Source organism: Filobasidium floriforme, assembly GCF_021052385.1.
Source record: "Filobasidium floriforme strain CBS 6241 chromosome Unknown HD553scaffold_3, whole genome shotgun sequence".
Lineage (NCBI taxonomy): Eukaryota > Fungi > Basidiomycota > Tremellomycetes > Filobasidiales > Filobasidiaceae > Filobasidium > Filobasidium floriforme.
In genome coordinates this window covers 233,473-249,466 of record NW_025763624.1, presented here as the reverse complement: position 1 = coordinate 249,466, position 15,994 = coordinate 233,473, and the positions used below count along the sequence as shown (strand labels likewise).

Sequence of the window (15,994 nt, the reverse complement as noted above, 5' to 3'; positions counted from 1 at the left end):
TTGACATCCGGAAGCAAATGCCTTGACCTGATACTCTTGGCTGACCGTATCTCTCCTTTTGCTCGTCCCCCCTTCCTCTCTCGAGATGTTGTTGAGGCCAAAACGTTGCGAAAACACGAAACACGGACGTCGCTCCCAGAGCTCGGACATTGTCACAGCAGCCGGGTCTCATTCCGAGTGCACAAGCTGAAACACTTAGCTCCATAGCTCTATCAGCATCTTCGATAGACATATCAGATCATCATCATCACCCTTCGTTATACGAACGTCATCCGGAAAATCGACGTGGCTTGCTGAAAAGGTCGTCAGACGAGCGCGACTCGAGCTTTGAGCTTTTCAGATGGCTACCACTCCGATCCCTGCCTCTTCACGGACGGTAGCCAACCATCAAACTTCACCAGTAACGACAATAATACCGCCGAGGACGCCCACGCCTACTTCCACATTCACATCTACGGTTCCCCCACAGGAAATCAAGAGGATTCAGCTGTCGGCCCCTACCGATATTTCTCTCCCAAGTCCAGGACCTAGTCGGACGAACTCGACGTTCCCCCCGAATCTACCTACTCCCCCGGCTTCGTCGAGTAGCAAACCTCTAAGCAACCCGAGTAACAGCAATGGTAATGCCAACGCAACACCATCCACACCACAGCCGCGCCGAGGTGTCAAGCTAGATCAGGTCGCCGAGAGACAGGCGAATGCGGGAGGACCGTCTGGAGCACCGGCAGGGTTGAGTGCGAAGGCTTTGGGAAAACGTAAACGGACGGTGGAGGAGGAAGAGATTATCCACAGCGCTGGTCAAGTGTGAGTGTATCTTTTCCTCCATCACGTCGACCACCCCATCTGGAGCTTATTCTGACGATTTCTTGGCGATATGTAGTTTCAAGGACAATATCGACCGGGACACCTCCTATTTCACATCCGACTACCTCCCCGTGCACCCATTCGAATCCGGTCGAGATATCGTGGACAGATTGTTGCCCTTTCATCTGTGGCAGATACACGATCAGGATCTGGATTGTCGACCGAAAGATGCTAAACGGCGGATGACGGGTGAGTTGGGTCGTCAATACACTTCGGTTAGCGTATCGCTAGGTATCATTTGAGCTGATGTAGAGCGGGTATGTGGGATTGTGTGATACAGAGCGGGTGGGCGTGGAAAAGCTCGTAACACGGCATATCTCATTGATGGAACGCTTGAGAAAGGCTCAAGTGCGGCAAGATAATGTGAGTCGCCCGGCGCTCTGTCCCAATTATCCGCGAAATCTACATTAACTCTCCGTTATTACAATAGGTCACTGACGGGGTCGACTTGATACAAATCTCGCAAGCTGTCGTCCAAACGATGACAGACACGAGGAACCAGCTGCAATCTCAACTACGTGACGTGAGAGCGGAGAACGACCGGTTGACGTACGAGAACCGACGCAAGGAAGAAGCTAGGAGAGCGGCGATGATCGCTGCGGGGGAGAAACCGTTACCGAGGACAGGGCCGGGGAGACCACCAGGATCGGGTACAGGGACAGGAATGGGAATAGGGACGCCGACGATGAGTAGGACGGCGAGTACGCATACGAATGGGGCGAGTACGCCCGGGACACCAAGTGCAAACAAGGGGTCGGGAATGGGAGTACCTGCGGGTCAGCTTGAGGTGCCGCCAAGCCCTATTGCGGTTACCGTGCCATTGTGAGCAGGACATAGCGGATCCGTTTCCGATTCCATCCCGCTGATCTGACTTGAATCCCTTGTCGTTGCGTGAAGTAATTTGCGGGCCGACCTGATTCGGCTCGAGATCATCACCAGCAACAATGGGAAGAGTCAACCCCCGGGCAGGGTCGTCAAGAAGACGGACGACGGGACAGGTCTCATGTTATCAGTGTACGTACCGAGGTCTTCGTCTAGCATGCTTTTTTTTTCCTAACTCGCCCACTCGATGCTCTACCTAGATACCCAGCAGCGCTCAACCCTACCCAGCTCAACTTTCTGGCTGGCGTACTCACACGTCAACAACAACAGGTCCGGAAAGCGGCCGCCTCCCCTTCAATACCTTCGTCACCAGCAACATCAGCATCGTCGCCTAAGACAGTCGACACTTCGTAATCATACTTTCCATCCTGCTTGCATCATGTCACGAATCCGCTTAAATATTTCGCATTCGCCTCGCCGGAGGCGACCGGTTTGTCCAGAACAACCATTGTACCGGCTAGATGTTGTCGCCGTAAATATCATAATCTTATTCATCGCTATATCGGTCGTATACAATCGCAATCTCTATCGCGATGTCTATTCTATCGTTCGCGTCGTGTGTTTTAAGTCCCGTATCGTCGTAAGGTATATATGCATGAACGTATATAGTAGTCTTGTCGTATGGCTTTCGACACCAGATTGTGCCACGCTTGCCGAGCTGTCTTTTACAGGGCTCCCTGCGCTTCGTAAACACAATTGATGACTAGGCCGTATTTTTGGTCAAATTCGGTGGCGGCCAGCTCCATGAATTGGGATTCGTAGATGATGGTATCGGCATCCTCGTATTTGATAGACGCGATACTGAGCTGAGTACGCATAGAGACGAGCTGTTGCCGCAGGTTGCGATGGCTCTTGCAAAAGGCAGTGAGCCATTCTTCTGGATCACCTGCATCGGCTCGCGCGACGGCCTTGTTCAGCAGGCCTTTGCGCGTAGTAGCCCATCGGAGAGCTTGCTGAGCTCTGCCGAACACCACCATGGCGATGGACATGCTGCCACAGGCCTGGTTGAAGATCGCATGCCGCATGAGAGGTCTCATCGGGATTTGGTCCAGTCGACGGAACATTTCCTTGTCAACTTTTTGTAGGTGCCTCGTGCGATATTTGATCGCGTCGATTCTTCGTTTCCATCGCATAATGCACCTTTTCACAACAGGACCAACCTTGATTTTAGGTCCTCCTACTTGCATGCTGGCGATGGTCTTGGAAAGTGCCGCCAAGTCTTTCGAGATGAGGCGATCATCTACATTGAGCGTAGTGTCGTCGAATTCGAAAAAGTTCCCTCGAAGCTGAGCGTCTCCGATGAGCTTCTGCCACATCGGATCGGCCATAAGGGTATATGCGTTCCCGATAATTTTGCAGGCGAACCTGGCTCGAGTCAGAGCGACGTTAAGCCGACGAGCATCCTCTACAGAGGTTCTAGGTCAACATACGGAGCAATCCGCAAGGATGGCGTTGAACTCACTCAAGAACCCAAGCTGACGCCCATTGTTGGCTCGCGTCGTAGCAAAAATGATGATGTCGCGCTCTTGGCCCTGGAAGGCGTCAACCGAGGCCACATCGATGACTATGGAACACCTCGAGGTGACCACAATCCTGACCTTTTCAGTCTTGGAAGCAGTCTCGATTGGAATGGACCCGGGTAGCCTTGAGAGGTTCTTGACTACCAAGCGGACCTGGGCGGTGTACCCGGTAATGCATCCCACTTCGACTTCTCCTTCGTGATCGGTTCTGATCAAGGTCGTGAGCAGACGCTGCAAGAACGATAGCACAACGTTCGCTTCGGCCTGATTGCAGTAGCTTTTTGTGCGCAGGTTCTTCTCTTCAAGCCCGTGAATCGCGATGAACGAATACGGCGAGAAGAGCTCCTCTCCGTGGATCTGCCAAGAAGGGGTACGTCCTGACATGATCGTGTTTCGGCCATCTTCCAACTGGCCATCGTAGTACGTATTTGCAGGCCATTGCGAGATGTCCGGGTGCATTCGATACTGGGTGGCTAGAAGCAGGTGCGGCGAGCCTGCGTTCAACAGCCTTTCGAAAAGGGATATCGAATACCCCTTGGACTCCAGCTTGCGGTTTGCCACCACGCCTGGGAGTTGTTGAGGATCCCCGATCGCTACAAGTCCGACGATGTCGTCTTTTAGAAGGATCGACATTTCTGGTTCTAAAGTCTGGGTCGCTGTATTGGCGGATTTAGTACCGAATGCTCCGCAGGCGAGATCCAGCGACGAGCTTACCTTCATCGAGGATAATCAAGCGCGAACGACCCACGAACATGTCCAGAATCTTGCCTCCGGCCGAGTTGACGGTAGAAAAGAATACCTTTGTTGACTCGGCGAAGGCTTGCTCTAGCACCTCTGGGTCATTCGAGATGGTCATGCTGATATCATCGAGCATACTCTCGAGCTTCTCTAAGACCACTCCCACGTTGGGCGGCTTGTTCCCGATTATGGCGTTCAAATCTCGTTTCCACCTGGTGAGGAGATCCACGCAAAGCGGTATGCCTTTCCATCCGTCAACGTCCTTGTGATTGAAATCATTGCCGAGGATCGTCAAGACCTCGATTCCTTCTTCGGCTAGGTCCTTCAAGGGGGAGAAGGGGTCGGTATGCCAAGTGGATTGAGTGCCCTCGGGGTTGTCCTGTCTAGCGCTTAGTACGCGAGCTTTGAGATCATCCAGACGCTTCGAGACGGTCTTGCCGCGCTCGAGTCGAGAGTTGAAATAGATGGCATCGATCCCATCTGAGAGGTCAATCTTTTGTTCTGTACCGAAGAGCAGGATTTCGGAGGGATGTAGAATTCGCGTATGAGCGGCGTCCCGGAGTAGCCTCACTGCGACCTCTCTCATAGCGGCGTTTGATGGTGCGCATATATGAACGAGTTGATCCGATTTGGCTAGCATGATGGCTAAGATCATGCTGGACAATGTGTGCGTCTTCCCGGTACCGGGTGGTCCTTGAATAAGGATTGGATAGCTGATAGGGCCAAGTAGAGGTTGCATTCCGGTCAGGACGGCATACCTTTGAGAAGGATTGAGCGGTTTGCTCCTCCTACGTTATCGTGGTTTCGTCAATCACAAAGGGCGAGATATACAAGCGACTATGACGCGAACTCACGAAACGAGATCGGCGATAATTCTGTCGTGAGCTTCCGATTGCATCGCCGTTTCGGCACCCTTGACGGGTCCGGGCGCAAGAACATGCTTCATGAGCATCTTGGAGTGGTCAGGCGTGCATAGAGCGCTGTAGATCCTGAGCTCGGACGCAATCGATGAGACCACAACGATCAGGAGATTTCGGGCTTCAATAGCGTCCTTTATCCTTTCGAGGTATTCTTCTTTGATAGCGACAAGTATTTTGCCGTCGGTTTTCCCTATCTGCTGGACGATGCCTGGAGCACAGAAATCTTCTTCGTCGTTGGCTTTGACCTCCCACGGTTTCGGAGTGGTCGACAGGTAGACAAAGTCGCTCGGTCGGATAAACGAGCTCGAAAGCGTGCCGAGGGTGATGATACAGCAGGTACTGATCCCACGAAACTTTTTCTTCTTGCCAGCGTGCATAACCTTGGAGCAGGGCAAACATCTTTCGGCTTTCTCCGGATACTCCAGGATGGTGCTCAAGCTAGAGTGCATCTCGGCGAGAACGACGATTCCGTACGTGTTCATGTAGTCCTGTTCCGATGTGGTACATGGCAAGCGGGGAAGCTTGTTGACTTCTGCATCATAGAAGCGCTCGTTCCTCAGGATATCTGGTGTCCAGCTCAAGACTGATGTCGCGATCTCGAGAGAACGCATGTTGCCGTCGTTCTCTTCTTCGTCTCCCCACGTGGACGCAGCTGAATCCTTAACAATAGCTTTGCGAACGGGTTTGGCTATATGTCGAAGAGAAATGAAGAAAGCGTAGGTTATCAGTGAAAAGATGTTCGAAACGTATATTCCGCTCTTTGTTGAGCTTCTCGCCAGATCCCCCATACAAGTTGGGTACTCACTCTCCCATGTTGCTGCCCAGGTATCAGCTCCAAACGTCGTTGCGACATCCCAACCCGAGTCTGATACTGCATCATCATCTTCCTCAATGACCGACTCTGCCTTCTCAATCATCGCATTCGGCTGATCGGCGTGAAAATGATCGTCTTGAGAAACAGCGCTCAAAACGTCCTTTCGCGACGATCGTCGCCCATTCTCAGGTCCCGTTGCCGTTGTCGTTGTCTTCAATGGCTCGTATCGTTGAGTAGAGTAAGACGACGAAACTCTCTTTCCTTTCTGGGGAGGGGCTGATGTCTTGACCCCATTTCCAGTCGTCGCCCGAGACTTGGGTCGACCGGCCGGACGTTCCATACCGAGAGAGGAAGTTGATGGCTGGATACTACTTGGCTCAGCTATGGCATGAATTTCAAAGATGTGTGGATGCTTCAGTGGGAAATACGAACCGTGATGAAAAAGCTGACGGTTCTGCCGTCTGTGCGATTAAGTGTACAGCATTTATACCCTGGAATATGGTCGAGACTCTCATAGCTCATAGATCATAGAGGACAAGCTTAAGGGAGCCTCGGTCATTACCGAATCGGCTCAAGATGTTAACCGACCTGACAACTAAACGACTTGAAACACCTTGTGGCAGACGCTGTGAGAGCAAGGAAGAGATGACAAGCATAAAGATGGTATTCCGTATAGTGGCCTCGAAGGGACGCATTCGTAGTAGTAATACAACAGAATCTTTAGCATAGGTCCGCGTACATGGTTAGCGGATTGAGTATCTGAATCAGTCATGCCCCGTGTCCTATATCCTTCCGAGCGACGACTTCCCTCGTTTCCGTGCGTTCTGCCATCTCATCACTGCTCCTCCCTCACGATGCCCTTCTTCTTGTAACATGCATCGATGATGCGCTTGTTCTCCTGCTCGAAAGCCTTGACAGCCCCGACGAGCTTGTCAGAGCGAACAATGATCTCGAGAGCGTCGAGTCCGGCCTCGCCCTGGACAACCAAAAGGGCCCGCAAGTCGTCCATCAAGGTCTCGATGACTTTGAGAGCGGCACGGAAGTCCTTGAGCCATTTCGCCGGACTACCTTTGTTGTGGCTCTCGACGATAGACTTCTGGAAAGCTCGATCCGCCTTGAACCACAGCAAGACCACCCGCGCATCCTCGTAGCATGATTCGCTCACGTGCGAAAGAGCTCGGCACGCTTCGCTGAACAGAGCGAATCGTTGGGTCGGACGCAGCTTCATCCCGTTCAGTTGACGGAAAACCTTGCGATCCGCACCAGTCAAGCGATTTGTGACTTTCTGGAAGACTGAGTATTGCTGGATCCACCGACGGAGATATCGAAGCACGATGGGGTTTTGCTGAGCATTACGAACTTCCGCCTCGATGTCGTCCAATTTGCGTGTCGATGCTTGAAACGTGTCCTGCCCTTCTGCTTCGTCCGTGACTTCCACCTCATCGCCTTCCACTTCCGCAGACTTCTGGTTTGTAGGGTTGGTCTGAACCGCACTGTTGAGGAACTGCTGGGTGGTCGAAGTCTCCAGCTTCCCTTCGACAGCTCGTACGAATATCTTCGGGATGGCGGACCGAAGCCAGGATCCAGTCACGTGTTTTTTCATCCACTTGATGGGATCTATAACAACCTGCAAAGGGTCTCCGAATGCGGCCGCAACCTTCACCAATCTATCGATGAACGGTCCGATTCGTTCCTCGGCGCCAGTCAAAGAGCTAAGAATTGGCCGGAGAGCCCTCCATTCGAAGCTGTCACATAGACGTGGTAGAGCTCGAAGTGAAAAAAGATCCGTCTGTGCGAGTTGGCCGTCCTGGCCAGAGAAGTTTTGCGAGCAGCAACAGCAGATTGCCAGTACGATCAGGCGTTTCACATAAGCGACTCGGTCTTTCGGATCAATCGTTTCGGTGATGCAGGCCAAATGCCGGTGGTCTTGAAGGTGTCGGAGTAGGAATCCTTGTAGGTCCCAACGAATTTTGCTGAAGGGATCAATCTTCCAATAGTTGGTCGCGTCCGCGTAACAGGAGCTCCCGACTTGACGTTTGAGCAGTGCTGCGATCCCAGAACTATGCCCGCCTTGGATGATTTCGGCCGTGACGAGCCTTGCAGGCATCACCGTTTCATAAAAGCGATCTGTTAACGCTATACTGATGAAAAACAGTTTGTCGAAAACAAACAGCTGGGACTTGGCCGAAAGTGCGTTCTGCGCAGTCGATCGCGACCTTATACCTTCAGGTCTACCCGGCTGCGGAAGAGAGCGAACCAGCGAAGGCAGACTGTTGTGGAAGAATCTCGACAAACACACGGCCGCTTCTGCCATGGGACGTATGTTATCGTCCGGTTCGCAAACGCTCCATCGAACAGCCTCCATCAAGTTGGTCATGAGGATGTGATTTGGATCCAGATGCTCGAGCGAGCGTTCTCGGCATGTCCATTTGAGCGCAATGACGGCAAGATCCGGGCGAGCGGCATACTCGATCCCTTGGCGGTACACGATCACTCTACGCAAGAAGTCCTGACTTGTTTGTCGTGATAACCATGAGGATGCGTGACATGCGCGAGGGGAAGCGGGATCGAGGGGAAAGACTATGTCATCCATGTTCTTGATGAACTTGTCTGTGGAAGGTCCGTCCGGCTTGCAATGTCTCATCATATGGATTCCAAAAGTGGTCTGTCGAAGTCCAAACGGTATTGAAGTCAACTAGGATTCGAAAAGAACGGCCACAGTGAAACTCACGGCTATCTCGACCAGCAAATCAAAGTGCCCTTCGGTGGCGGGGAGGGAGTTGCAGAACCTGGCCAAGAAGGCCAAAATCTCGTAGGCTTTCCGCTCGGCCTCTTTAATAACGCGTTTGCAGAAGGCGCCTAGCATTGGTGTCAGCTGAGCTGTGGTCATCGGGAGACGATGCATGGTCCCTTCGACGCAGGGCGAAGTGTCGAGGGCACGCCATTTTTTCTGTTGACATTGCGGCACCAAATGTATGGCTGTGCCGAATCGAGCTGGATAAATCCCTAATGCCTTCATGTGGTCGGGAGTGGGGACGCTACCACTACAGAGATGTGATGCGTATTCACTCCAGTCGTCGAATCTTCGGTGCCACTGCTGAATCAGGGAGAGGAGAGCGCGAGCAGAGGCCGCACTCGGTTCCACTTTGCGAACGCTCAGGAGGTGATGCTGACTCTGAAGACATCTCGAAAAATCGCATAACTCGAAGTAGGGCTGGCTGGCCGCGTTAAGTCCATCTTCTCCAACGTGTTTGGCGGTTTGAATGAGGGTTGTTTCTCGAGTCAGAAGATGTCGCGCTCTCCAAAGCCTAGCGTTCTCTTGAACGAGTTCCCAGTCGCGGAGAACGTCATCTCTTCCAGCAGACTTCCAAAATTCCATAGCCTTGTCGAGCTCGAGACGTTCCTCGTGGATCGCGGCCAGCCGCTCCCATGCTTTGTCCACTTTGAGTAATTCTTCGACCAAGGACTTCCGACCCAAGTCCTCTAGAAACGATACTCTCTCATCGAAAGTCTGGAAAAGACTTGCAAGTCTGGTGACGTGGCGGTCGCTCGCTTCTTCTCCATATTTGTAGGCGAAGTCTTCGAAGATCCGCTTGTATTCTTCATCGCGAACAATCCAGTCGAGCTCTAGAGTAGAAAGTAGCCTGGAGTATGCGGGCGATCCTGCTGCATTCAAGCAATACAACAAAGCTCTGCTTGTGCCCGTCGATTTGCCGCAGGATTCCCAGCAATCTGCGGCTGTGAGAAACAATTGTGTGCTAGATAGATGCAGGGCAGCCGTTTGGTACTGTGTTGCAGCACGGCGAAACATCCTTAAGATCGCGAAGAGCTTCGCCGCGCTTTCTCGCTCACGCGACGCTTTCTTCTTGTCTGAAGGCTTGCTAAGACCTTCCAAGCGCAATGCTTCCCCTATATGCAAATATGCCCGCGCCTCCTGCTCTTTCTCCACGTTTCCGGCTTTGACAAAGCAGGCAACTGAGCGCTATACAAGAAAGCATATTGGCTGCGTTTAGGTCTTTCTGCTTTCCAGCTAACGAGAATCTGCTCACCTCGTAGTCTTCGGCGGTCATGAAGCGGAGCCCAGCTTCGAGCCACTCTTGCGGGGTCGATCTCTTGGCAAGTGGAATTGACACTTCACCGTTGGCAGCTGGACCGAGGGTGGTAACCAGCTGCTGCTCCTGTAGACCGAGCCGAACGACCTCTCCCCTTTCGCTCTGATCATAGATCCATAAGTTCGAGCGCGCTCTAGTCACGGCCACATATAGTTGCTTCAGCTCAAAGAGCAGCGCCTGGTCGCCCATGCGATCGAATCCTGTTTCATGTCCCTCTTGCGAAAACAATATTCGCCATCGCTGGAAAGGCGAGTCAGCGAAAAAGTTGTACAAAATTACATCCTATAATGATGGTGTCAGTCATACGGTAACCAACACGAATGACACAACGGATGCATAACTTGCCTCGAATTCAAGCCCTTTGCACTCTTTAATATCTAGGACGATTGCGCTCGGTCCGATTGACGCCTTGACGCACTTCTTAGCGGCCGCGTTTCGAACTATTATGGCTTGATCCGCCCCGAACTCGATATTCTCTACGTTCACATCCTCCACGGCTCCTACCACGCGCGCTAAGAATGCCTCAACGCTCATGTTTTCGAGAAATACAGGCAAACCGCCACCTGCTAGGCCACGATCTGGCGCAAGCCGATCGATGCTGGACGGGAAGAACTTGGTGATAGACTGCAAGACAGCATTTCCCAGCGCAACAATGGGTTCGACCGAGCGATAATTCATGGTGAGCGGTTTCAGCTTGGGAACCAGCTCTCCGGCTCCGCCAGTCTGTAGAAGCTTCCGTGCGACCATTGGATCCGACAGAGCCAGGTGCGGCAGGTAGTTCGTAAAGTATAGACTTTTGAGGTCCGCAAACCGAAAGTTCGCCGCTGAATTAATCACTTGGGCTGCATCACCGGCATAGTGGATGATTTCGGAAGCGCCTGGGCCATTCAAAAGATATTTGAGCAATGCCAAGGAAGCCGTGTTCTATTTTGAACGTATTTCATCAGAACCTGGTTACAGTCTGCGATCGCCCTTGCAAAGAGCTCACCAGGTCCTGAACCTCTTCTATAGCGAGGGTTTCCAATTCAAACGTTTGGCATACCTCTGGATGGTCTCGGCAGCGAGAGTAGAGATTAATGACCGCGTCAGTGGAGTCCCACTCATTGTCGTTCTGAGTTGCTGATTTGTAAACCTCAAAGCAGTCGTAGACTAAATTCATGTCTGCTTGGCTCAACATGTTGTCGCGACGATTGTGTGTCTCGAGGTACTGCGGCCTTGACAGGGATCTTGCCTTTTCCACGGCTTCCAAGGAACCTTTAATCACCGTTTGGAACTCGCCGAAAAGTACGGATCCTCCAACGAATTTCTTTTGGGCCAGCAGCGGCATGCGATGCATGTAGTGCGTTTGGAAACGCTCCCAATCCACTTCGGCGGGATTACCGAATCCTGACTCAATTCTCTTGAAGCCCCAGAATCTATGTCCAGGAATAGACTGATCCAGGACTCGAAGCAGGTACCCGAAGGTCCAGAAAAGAGGGAAATCCTGGTCCTTTAGCTCCTGGAACATCGGCACATCTTCCGAATCCGCGAACACATCGTCATTAGCGTCATCGGTAAGTGTGACTCGTTGTGAAGATTCTGGGCACGTCTCCCAGCTTTGTCGCAGTCTGACGAAGTGCTCTTTGATTGCTAGACAGAGTTTCGGACTCGCGGTCAAAAGCATCTGCGGACATCGCTTCCCTTCTGTACTTTCTGCTTTTACGAACATCTTCAAGACCATGACGGTGGTTTTGCCCTGCAAATCGAATGGAATCGTCAGCAACCACACAGCGGCATCTGATAGGCTTGACACTCACCGTCCCCGAGCGACCTATAACAAAAGTGCTTGAAGAGTCGTGCACCAGGGCCGTTTCCTCCGAAGATAGCACGAAAGGGAGCTCCATGCGGGACAAGAAGCCTTTGACTAAAGCCTTGTGAACACGGGGTGTGAACTCGTAAGCTTTCGCAAGATCTAATTCGTTGATCTCCGTTGGGAGCTTCCCTGGAGCTTGAGCGTCACAGCGTGTCCTCTCGACGATGCGCTCGTCGCGGGCAAACGTCAAGGGCAACGCCTTCCCATCGACCCAATTTTCAGCCGCACAGAGATCCAGATACTCGTCCGTAAAGGCCTTACAGGCGTTGGCAATGCATCGCATCGTATCGTTCAGTGCGCTAGTTAAGGGAAATGCCCAGATCCAAACAGTTTGGACGTAGATGTATTTGTTCTCGGTGGAGACAACCGGTTTGGAGCTGGCCAAAGCTTTGACGCTCCACAGCAGCGTGCGATCGTGGATTGGCACGCGCTTGACGAACGCAGGCCGACCCCTGATATCATAACCAAATTTGGCTGCACGTCTAGAGTATCCCTTGAGGAAAACGTTGAAGCACTGGACTAGATTGTTGACTGCTCCCTTGTCCAAATCTTGCGTTTGCTGTTTACACGCCTTGGTGAAGACTGCCCGCCAGGCCGAGTCGGCTCCCAGATCTAGATTCACATCCGCAAGTTTGTCGATCCCATCGGCCACCCGTACCGGCTGGTAAGAGGGCTTAGCCTGGAGTACGGCGACTCTCTCGTCCCTTTTCGCAGCCACAATTTTCTTGGACCCGATGTGTAGGTCTACCAGGTTACTTGAAGCTTCTTGGTAAAAGCCGCGCTCTCGAGCGTTCTTGATGAGAGCAGCCCATGTGGGGGACGAGGACAGCGTAGAAGCGTTGCCGAATACTTTGAGTACATAGCGCGCTCTCGTTAGCGCGACGTTCAATCGCCTGGGGTCGCCTTCGGAAGAATTGTTGATCAGCAGGCGGGTTACGGGCAAGAAAATAACATTCCTTACTGAGAAAACCGATGTTTTTCTGCGGATTCGCTCGGGTTGTTGCGAACAGCATAATATCACGTTCCTGGCCCTGAAACGCATCTACCGATGCAATGTCTACAATGACAGCGCAATCAGGGGGGCAGGAGATCTCGATCCGATTGATCCGAGACGTAGTTTCCCAAAACTTGGCTGACGGCATGGCGCTGGATATCTTTCGATTCAACAGTTGTACCTGTTCCGTGTATCCCGTAACGCAGCCGATTTCGATAACGCCATTGTATGCGGCTTCCTTGAATTTGGCCATGAGGCCCTTCAAAAAGCCGACAATGATATCTGCCTCGACAACGTTCTTATAGCTTCGCGTGTCGTCGTTGCGTTCCTCTACTCCGGGTATGTTAAGAAATGTGTAAGGCGCAGTTATGAGCTCTGAGGTCTTCTGCCAAGTTGGAGAGCGGCTATCAGATCGGACGTTGTCTCCGTTTACGATCCGAGAGTCGTAGAAAGCGTCCGAGGGCCACATCGAGATCATCGGATCCATGCGGTACTGAACATCGAGCAACGTATGTGTGCTGCCAGCTCTTAGGAGACGCTCAAACATAGAGGTTGCGAATCCCTTGATGCGTAGATCTTGGTTTGAGATGACGGACGGTAATTGCTGGGGGTCCCCGATAGCGACTAGACCGCGGATGTTGCGACGAAGCAATATCGCCATTTCCGGCTCGACAGTTTGGGTAGCTATCGAAAGTTCGCGATCAGAGGAGGATATTTCCAGGACGCCTCAACTTACTCACCTTCGTCGAGTATGATGAGCGGGCGTTTCTTGAACGACGATTTAAGCGCTCTGCCTCCGGCTGAATTGACAGTAGAGAAGACCACTTTAGCGGCGTTGCTGAGCACGGCATCAAGATCCTCCGATCGGAGAGGTTTCCGAAGCCGGACTTGCGGCAAGAGTTCCTGGACCTGAGCGATCAAGTTTCCTTGAAGATCCGCCAGCGACTTGGTATCGACCTCGACGGCATCGCGCCATTGTTTCAGCAATGACAAGCATTGCTCGGCTTGTTCGCGACAGCTGACATAAGTTTCGGTCAGATCGGTCACGATTGTCAGCATCAAGACGCAACCTTGGGCCACAGTCTCGATCCGCCATGACCATGTTTCGGTGATGGAAGGCTTGTGATCGGTTCCGTCGCTCCTGTAGACGTGAAACCCGTCCATATTCTGCTTGAATTCCGCAAGTTTGATGTCGAAATTGCGAAGGCGACGGTACCTCATCTCGTAAAAGATCAAATCGATGTCGTCGGCAGTGTCCACACTATCCTCGTTTCCGTACAGACAAAGCTGAGACGGGTGCAGCAAGCGCGTCTTCTTCGAATCGCGTAGAAGCCGAATTGCCACTTCTCTGACAGCTGCGTTACTAGGAGCACAGACGTGAATAGTTTGTCCGGGATACGACATGCTGATCGCAAGAATCATGGTCGAGAGCGTGTGGGTTTTCCCTGTACCCGGGGGACCATGGATAAGAATGGGATGCTTGCAGTCGACGATGAGTGGACGCAATGCTGCGTGTACCGCCAGCTTTTGGGAGTGGTTGAGTGCCTTGTTATTGCTGTATAACGGGGAGCAGGCGTCAGTGATTACGTTACCGCAGAAACTTCCATTAGTACTCACGCTGCCAAGTACTCAATGACATCCGCATGCTGGGGGGAGATGTCGAGAGAAGCGGTGTTTTCGACTGGACCGGGACGAAGGACGTGCTGCATCAACAGCTCGGAGTGCTCCGGATCGCAGAGGGCTTTGAAGATTCGGTACCCAGACGCGATCGAAGAGACCAGGATGATCTTGAGCTGTCCGCCCGCGCCAAGCATCTCAAGGACATCGGCGTAGCCGCGCGAGACCTCGACTAAGACCTCCCAACGTTCTTTGAAGGAGGAATTGTGGTTGCCAGGACCATACCTATCCGTCATGTCCTCGTACTTCGTTTGGGTGTGGACGATGCCGGCCGCGCACATGACCGCAGTCTCCTCCCAAGGTTTGGCCGAGGGAGAGACGTAGACGAAGTCTTGCGATCGAAGATGAGGATCTTTCTTGAACTCGAATTTGAGGACTACGGCTCGGTCTCCCAGAGTTTTGATGGTGGATCTGATGGTGGCGTCCTCGATGTCGGTAGCCCACATGGGACGGGTAAGCTTGTCAGGTCTCTGAATGGCTTGACAGAGTCCGCTATGAAGCTCGACTCGAATGGCGGGCTTGTACGCCGCCTTCCAAGCTTCGGCGGATTGAAGCAGCGGGAAGTGTGGAAGCTCACGGATATCCTCATCGTAATGGTGCTCATCCAGCAAGATCTCGGGAGTCCATTCGAGGAGGGAGGAAATTAAGTCCTCCGGAAATAACAAAGCATGGTGCTTGCCGGGAGGAGGTAGAGGCTCGTCGACAAACGGCATTCCGAGGGAGCGTGTTGTTTCTTGTTAAGCTTGATAAGTTGGCAAGACGATGAAGATTCGGTGTTGCCGTTGTTGAAACAAGAAGTTCGAGCTTCGATGGATGGGGAGCAGGTAAAGTTGACCTTGACTTGGTTTCCTTGGAGTGGAAGTGATATCTAAAAGTGGTATTCCCTCGACCAAAGAGCTTTCTCCCTTTTCGTAAGCTCGTGCTTCCTAGCTTCTTGCTGAATTGCTGGCATTGTTGACTTCCGACGATTTCCAGCTTTTCATCATCAATTTCGTCCGGAAGATTTTTTGTTGTCGTCGTTCCTGGTCGTCCGTTGTTTAATCCTTGATTGTCGCTGGTCGTCGTCTTCTGTGCACAACGTTTTACATGTTGCATGTTGCCTATCGTGTACTCCTGCCGCTCCTGCCGCTCTCGTCATCGTCCAACACTTGATTTCTCCATCATTTGTTGAAACCTGCTTCCCAGTCTGTGCGCAGCTCACAGTTGAACGTACGACAGGAACCCTAAATCGGCTGATCGATTGAAGATGATCATCGTTTCGACAATCATGGTGGATCTGACGACCGTTGTCTCACTCGGTCGTCCAGTACCCCATTTTTCCGGTGTCGATAATCAGATCTCCTATCGGGCATATCGGGCGAGGACAGAAGTTGGAAAGAAAATCGCTGTGACATCATCTTCTTGTACCTTCCTATCGATCTCAGGTCGCGATTGGCCGGTTGGAAGGGGTCGTGCTTGAACTCACAGCCTTGGGAATTATCGCATTACAATCAGTAGAACGTCGAGGTCGACCGATCGGTCATGCCCGTCTGTTTTATTGTCAGGCTCGCTGAACCTGACATTTTTTGATATGACTTCGTAAATAAGGGCGATCATCTCGATCACCATTGTCGCTGAGTAG

The 15,994-nt window shown here is 52.2% G+C and overlaps 3 protein-coding genes across 3 annotated transcripts; 1 reads left to right on the top strand and 2 right to left on the bottom strand.

The window, feature by feature from the left end:
• The first annotated feature begins 135 nt into the window (after positions 1 to 135).
• On the top strand, positions 136 to 2,217 carry HD553DRAFT_305029 (uncharacterized protein). Its single transcript, XM_046179104.1, has 6 exons — positions 136 to 804; positions 881 to 1,053; positions 1,145 to 1,227; positions 1,295 to 1,686; positions 1,762 to 1,878; positions 1,947 to 2,217. Exons 1-6 carry the CDS (start codon positions 341 to 343, stop codon positions 2,098 to 2,100), a joined length of 1,383 nt encoding a protein of 460 aa, XP_046039101.1. The 5' UTR covers positions 136 to 340; the 3' UTR covers positions 2,101 to 2,217.
• Positions 2,218 to 6,227, bottom strand: HD553DRAFT_305026 (AAA domain-containing protein). Its single transcript, XM_046179103.1, has 6 exons — positions 6,171 to 6,227; positions 5,730 to 6,099; positions 4,859 to 5,612; positions 3,981 to 4,792; positions 3,209 to 3,922; positions 2,218 to 3,151 (listed from the first exon to the last, which is right to left on the bottom strand). Exons 2-6 carry the CDS (start codon positions 6,076 to 6,078, stop codon positions 2,412 to 2,414), a joined length of 3,369 nt encoding a protein of 1,122 aa, XP_046039100.1. The 5' UTR covers positions 6,079 to 6,099; positions 6,171 to 6,227; the 3' UTR covers positions 2,218 to 2,411.
• Positions 6,228 to 6,387: 160 nt separating this feature from the next.
• HD553DRAFT_154094 (uncharacterized protein) lies at positions 6,388 to 15,352 on the bottom strand. Its single transcript, XM_046176768.1, has 9 exons — positions 14,314 to 15,352; positions 13,437 to 14,251; positions 12,664 to 13,380; positions 11,647 to 12,605; positions 10,839 to 11,585; positions 10,196 to 10,774; positions 9,788 to 10,132; positions 8,470 to 9,720; positions 6,388 to 8,403 (listed from the first exon to the last, which is right to left on the bottom strand). Exons 1-9 carry the CDS (start codon positions 15,084 to 15,086, stop codon positions 6,574 to 6,576), a joined length of 8,016 nt encoding a protein of 2,671 aa, XP_046039099.1. The 5' UTR covers positions 15,087 to 15,352; the 3' UTR covers positions 6,388 to 6,573.
• Between the last annotated feature and the right edge of the window lie 642 nt (positions 15,353 to 15,994).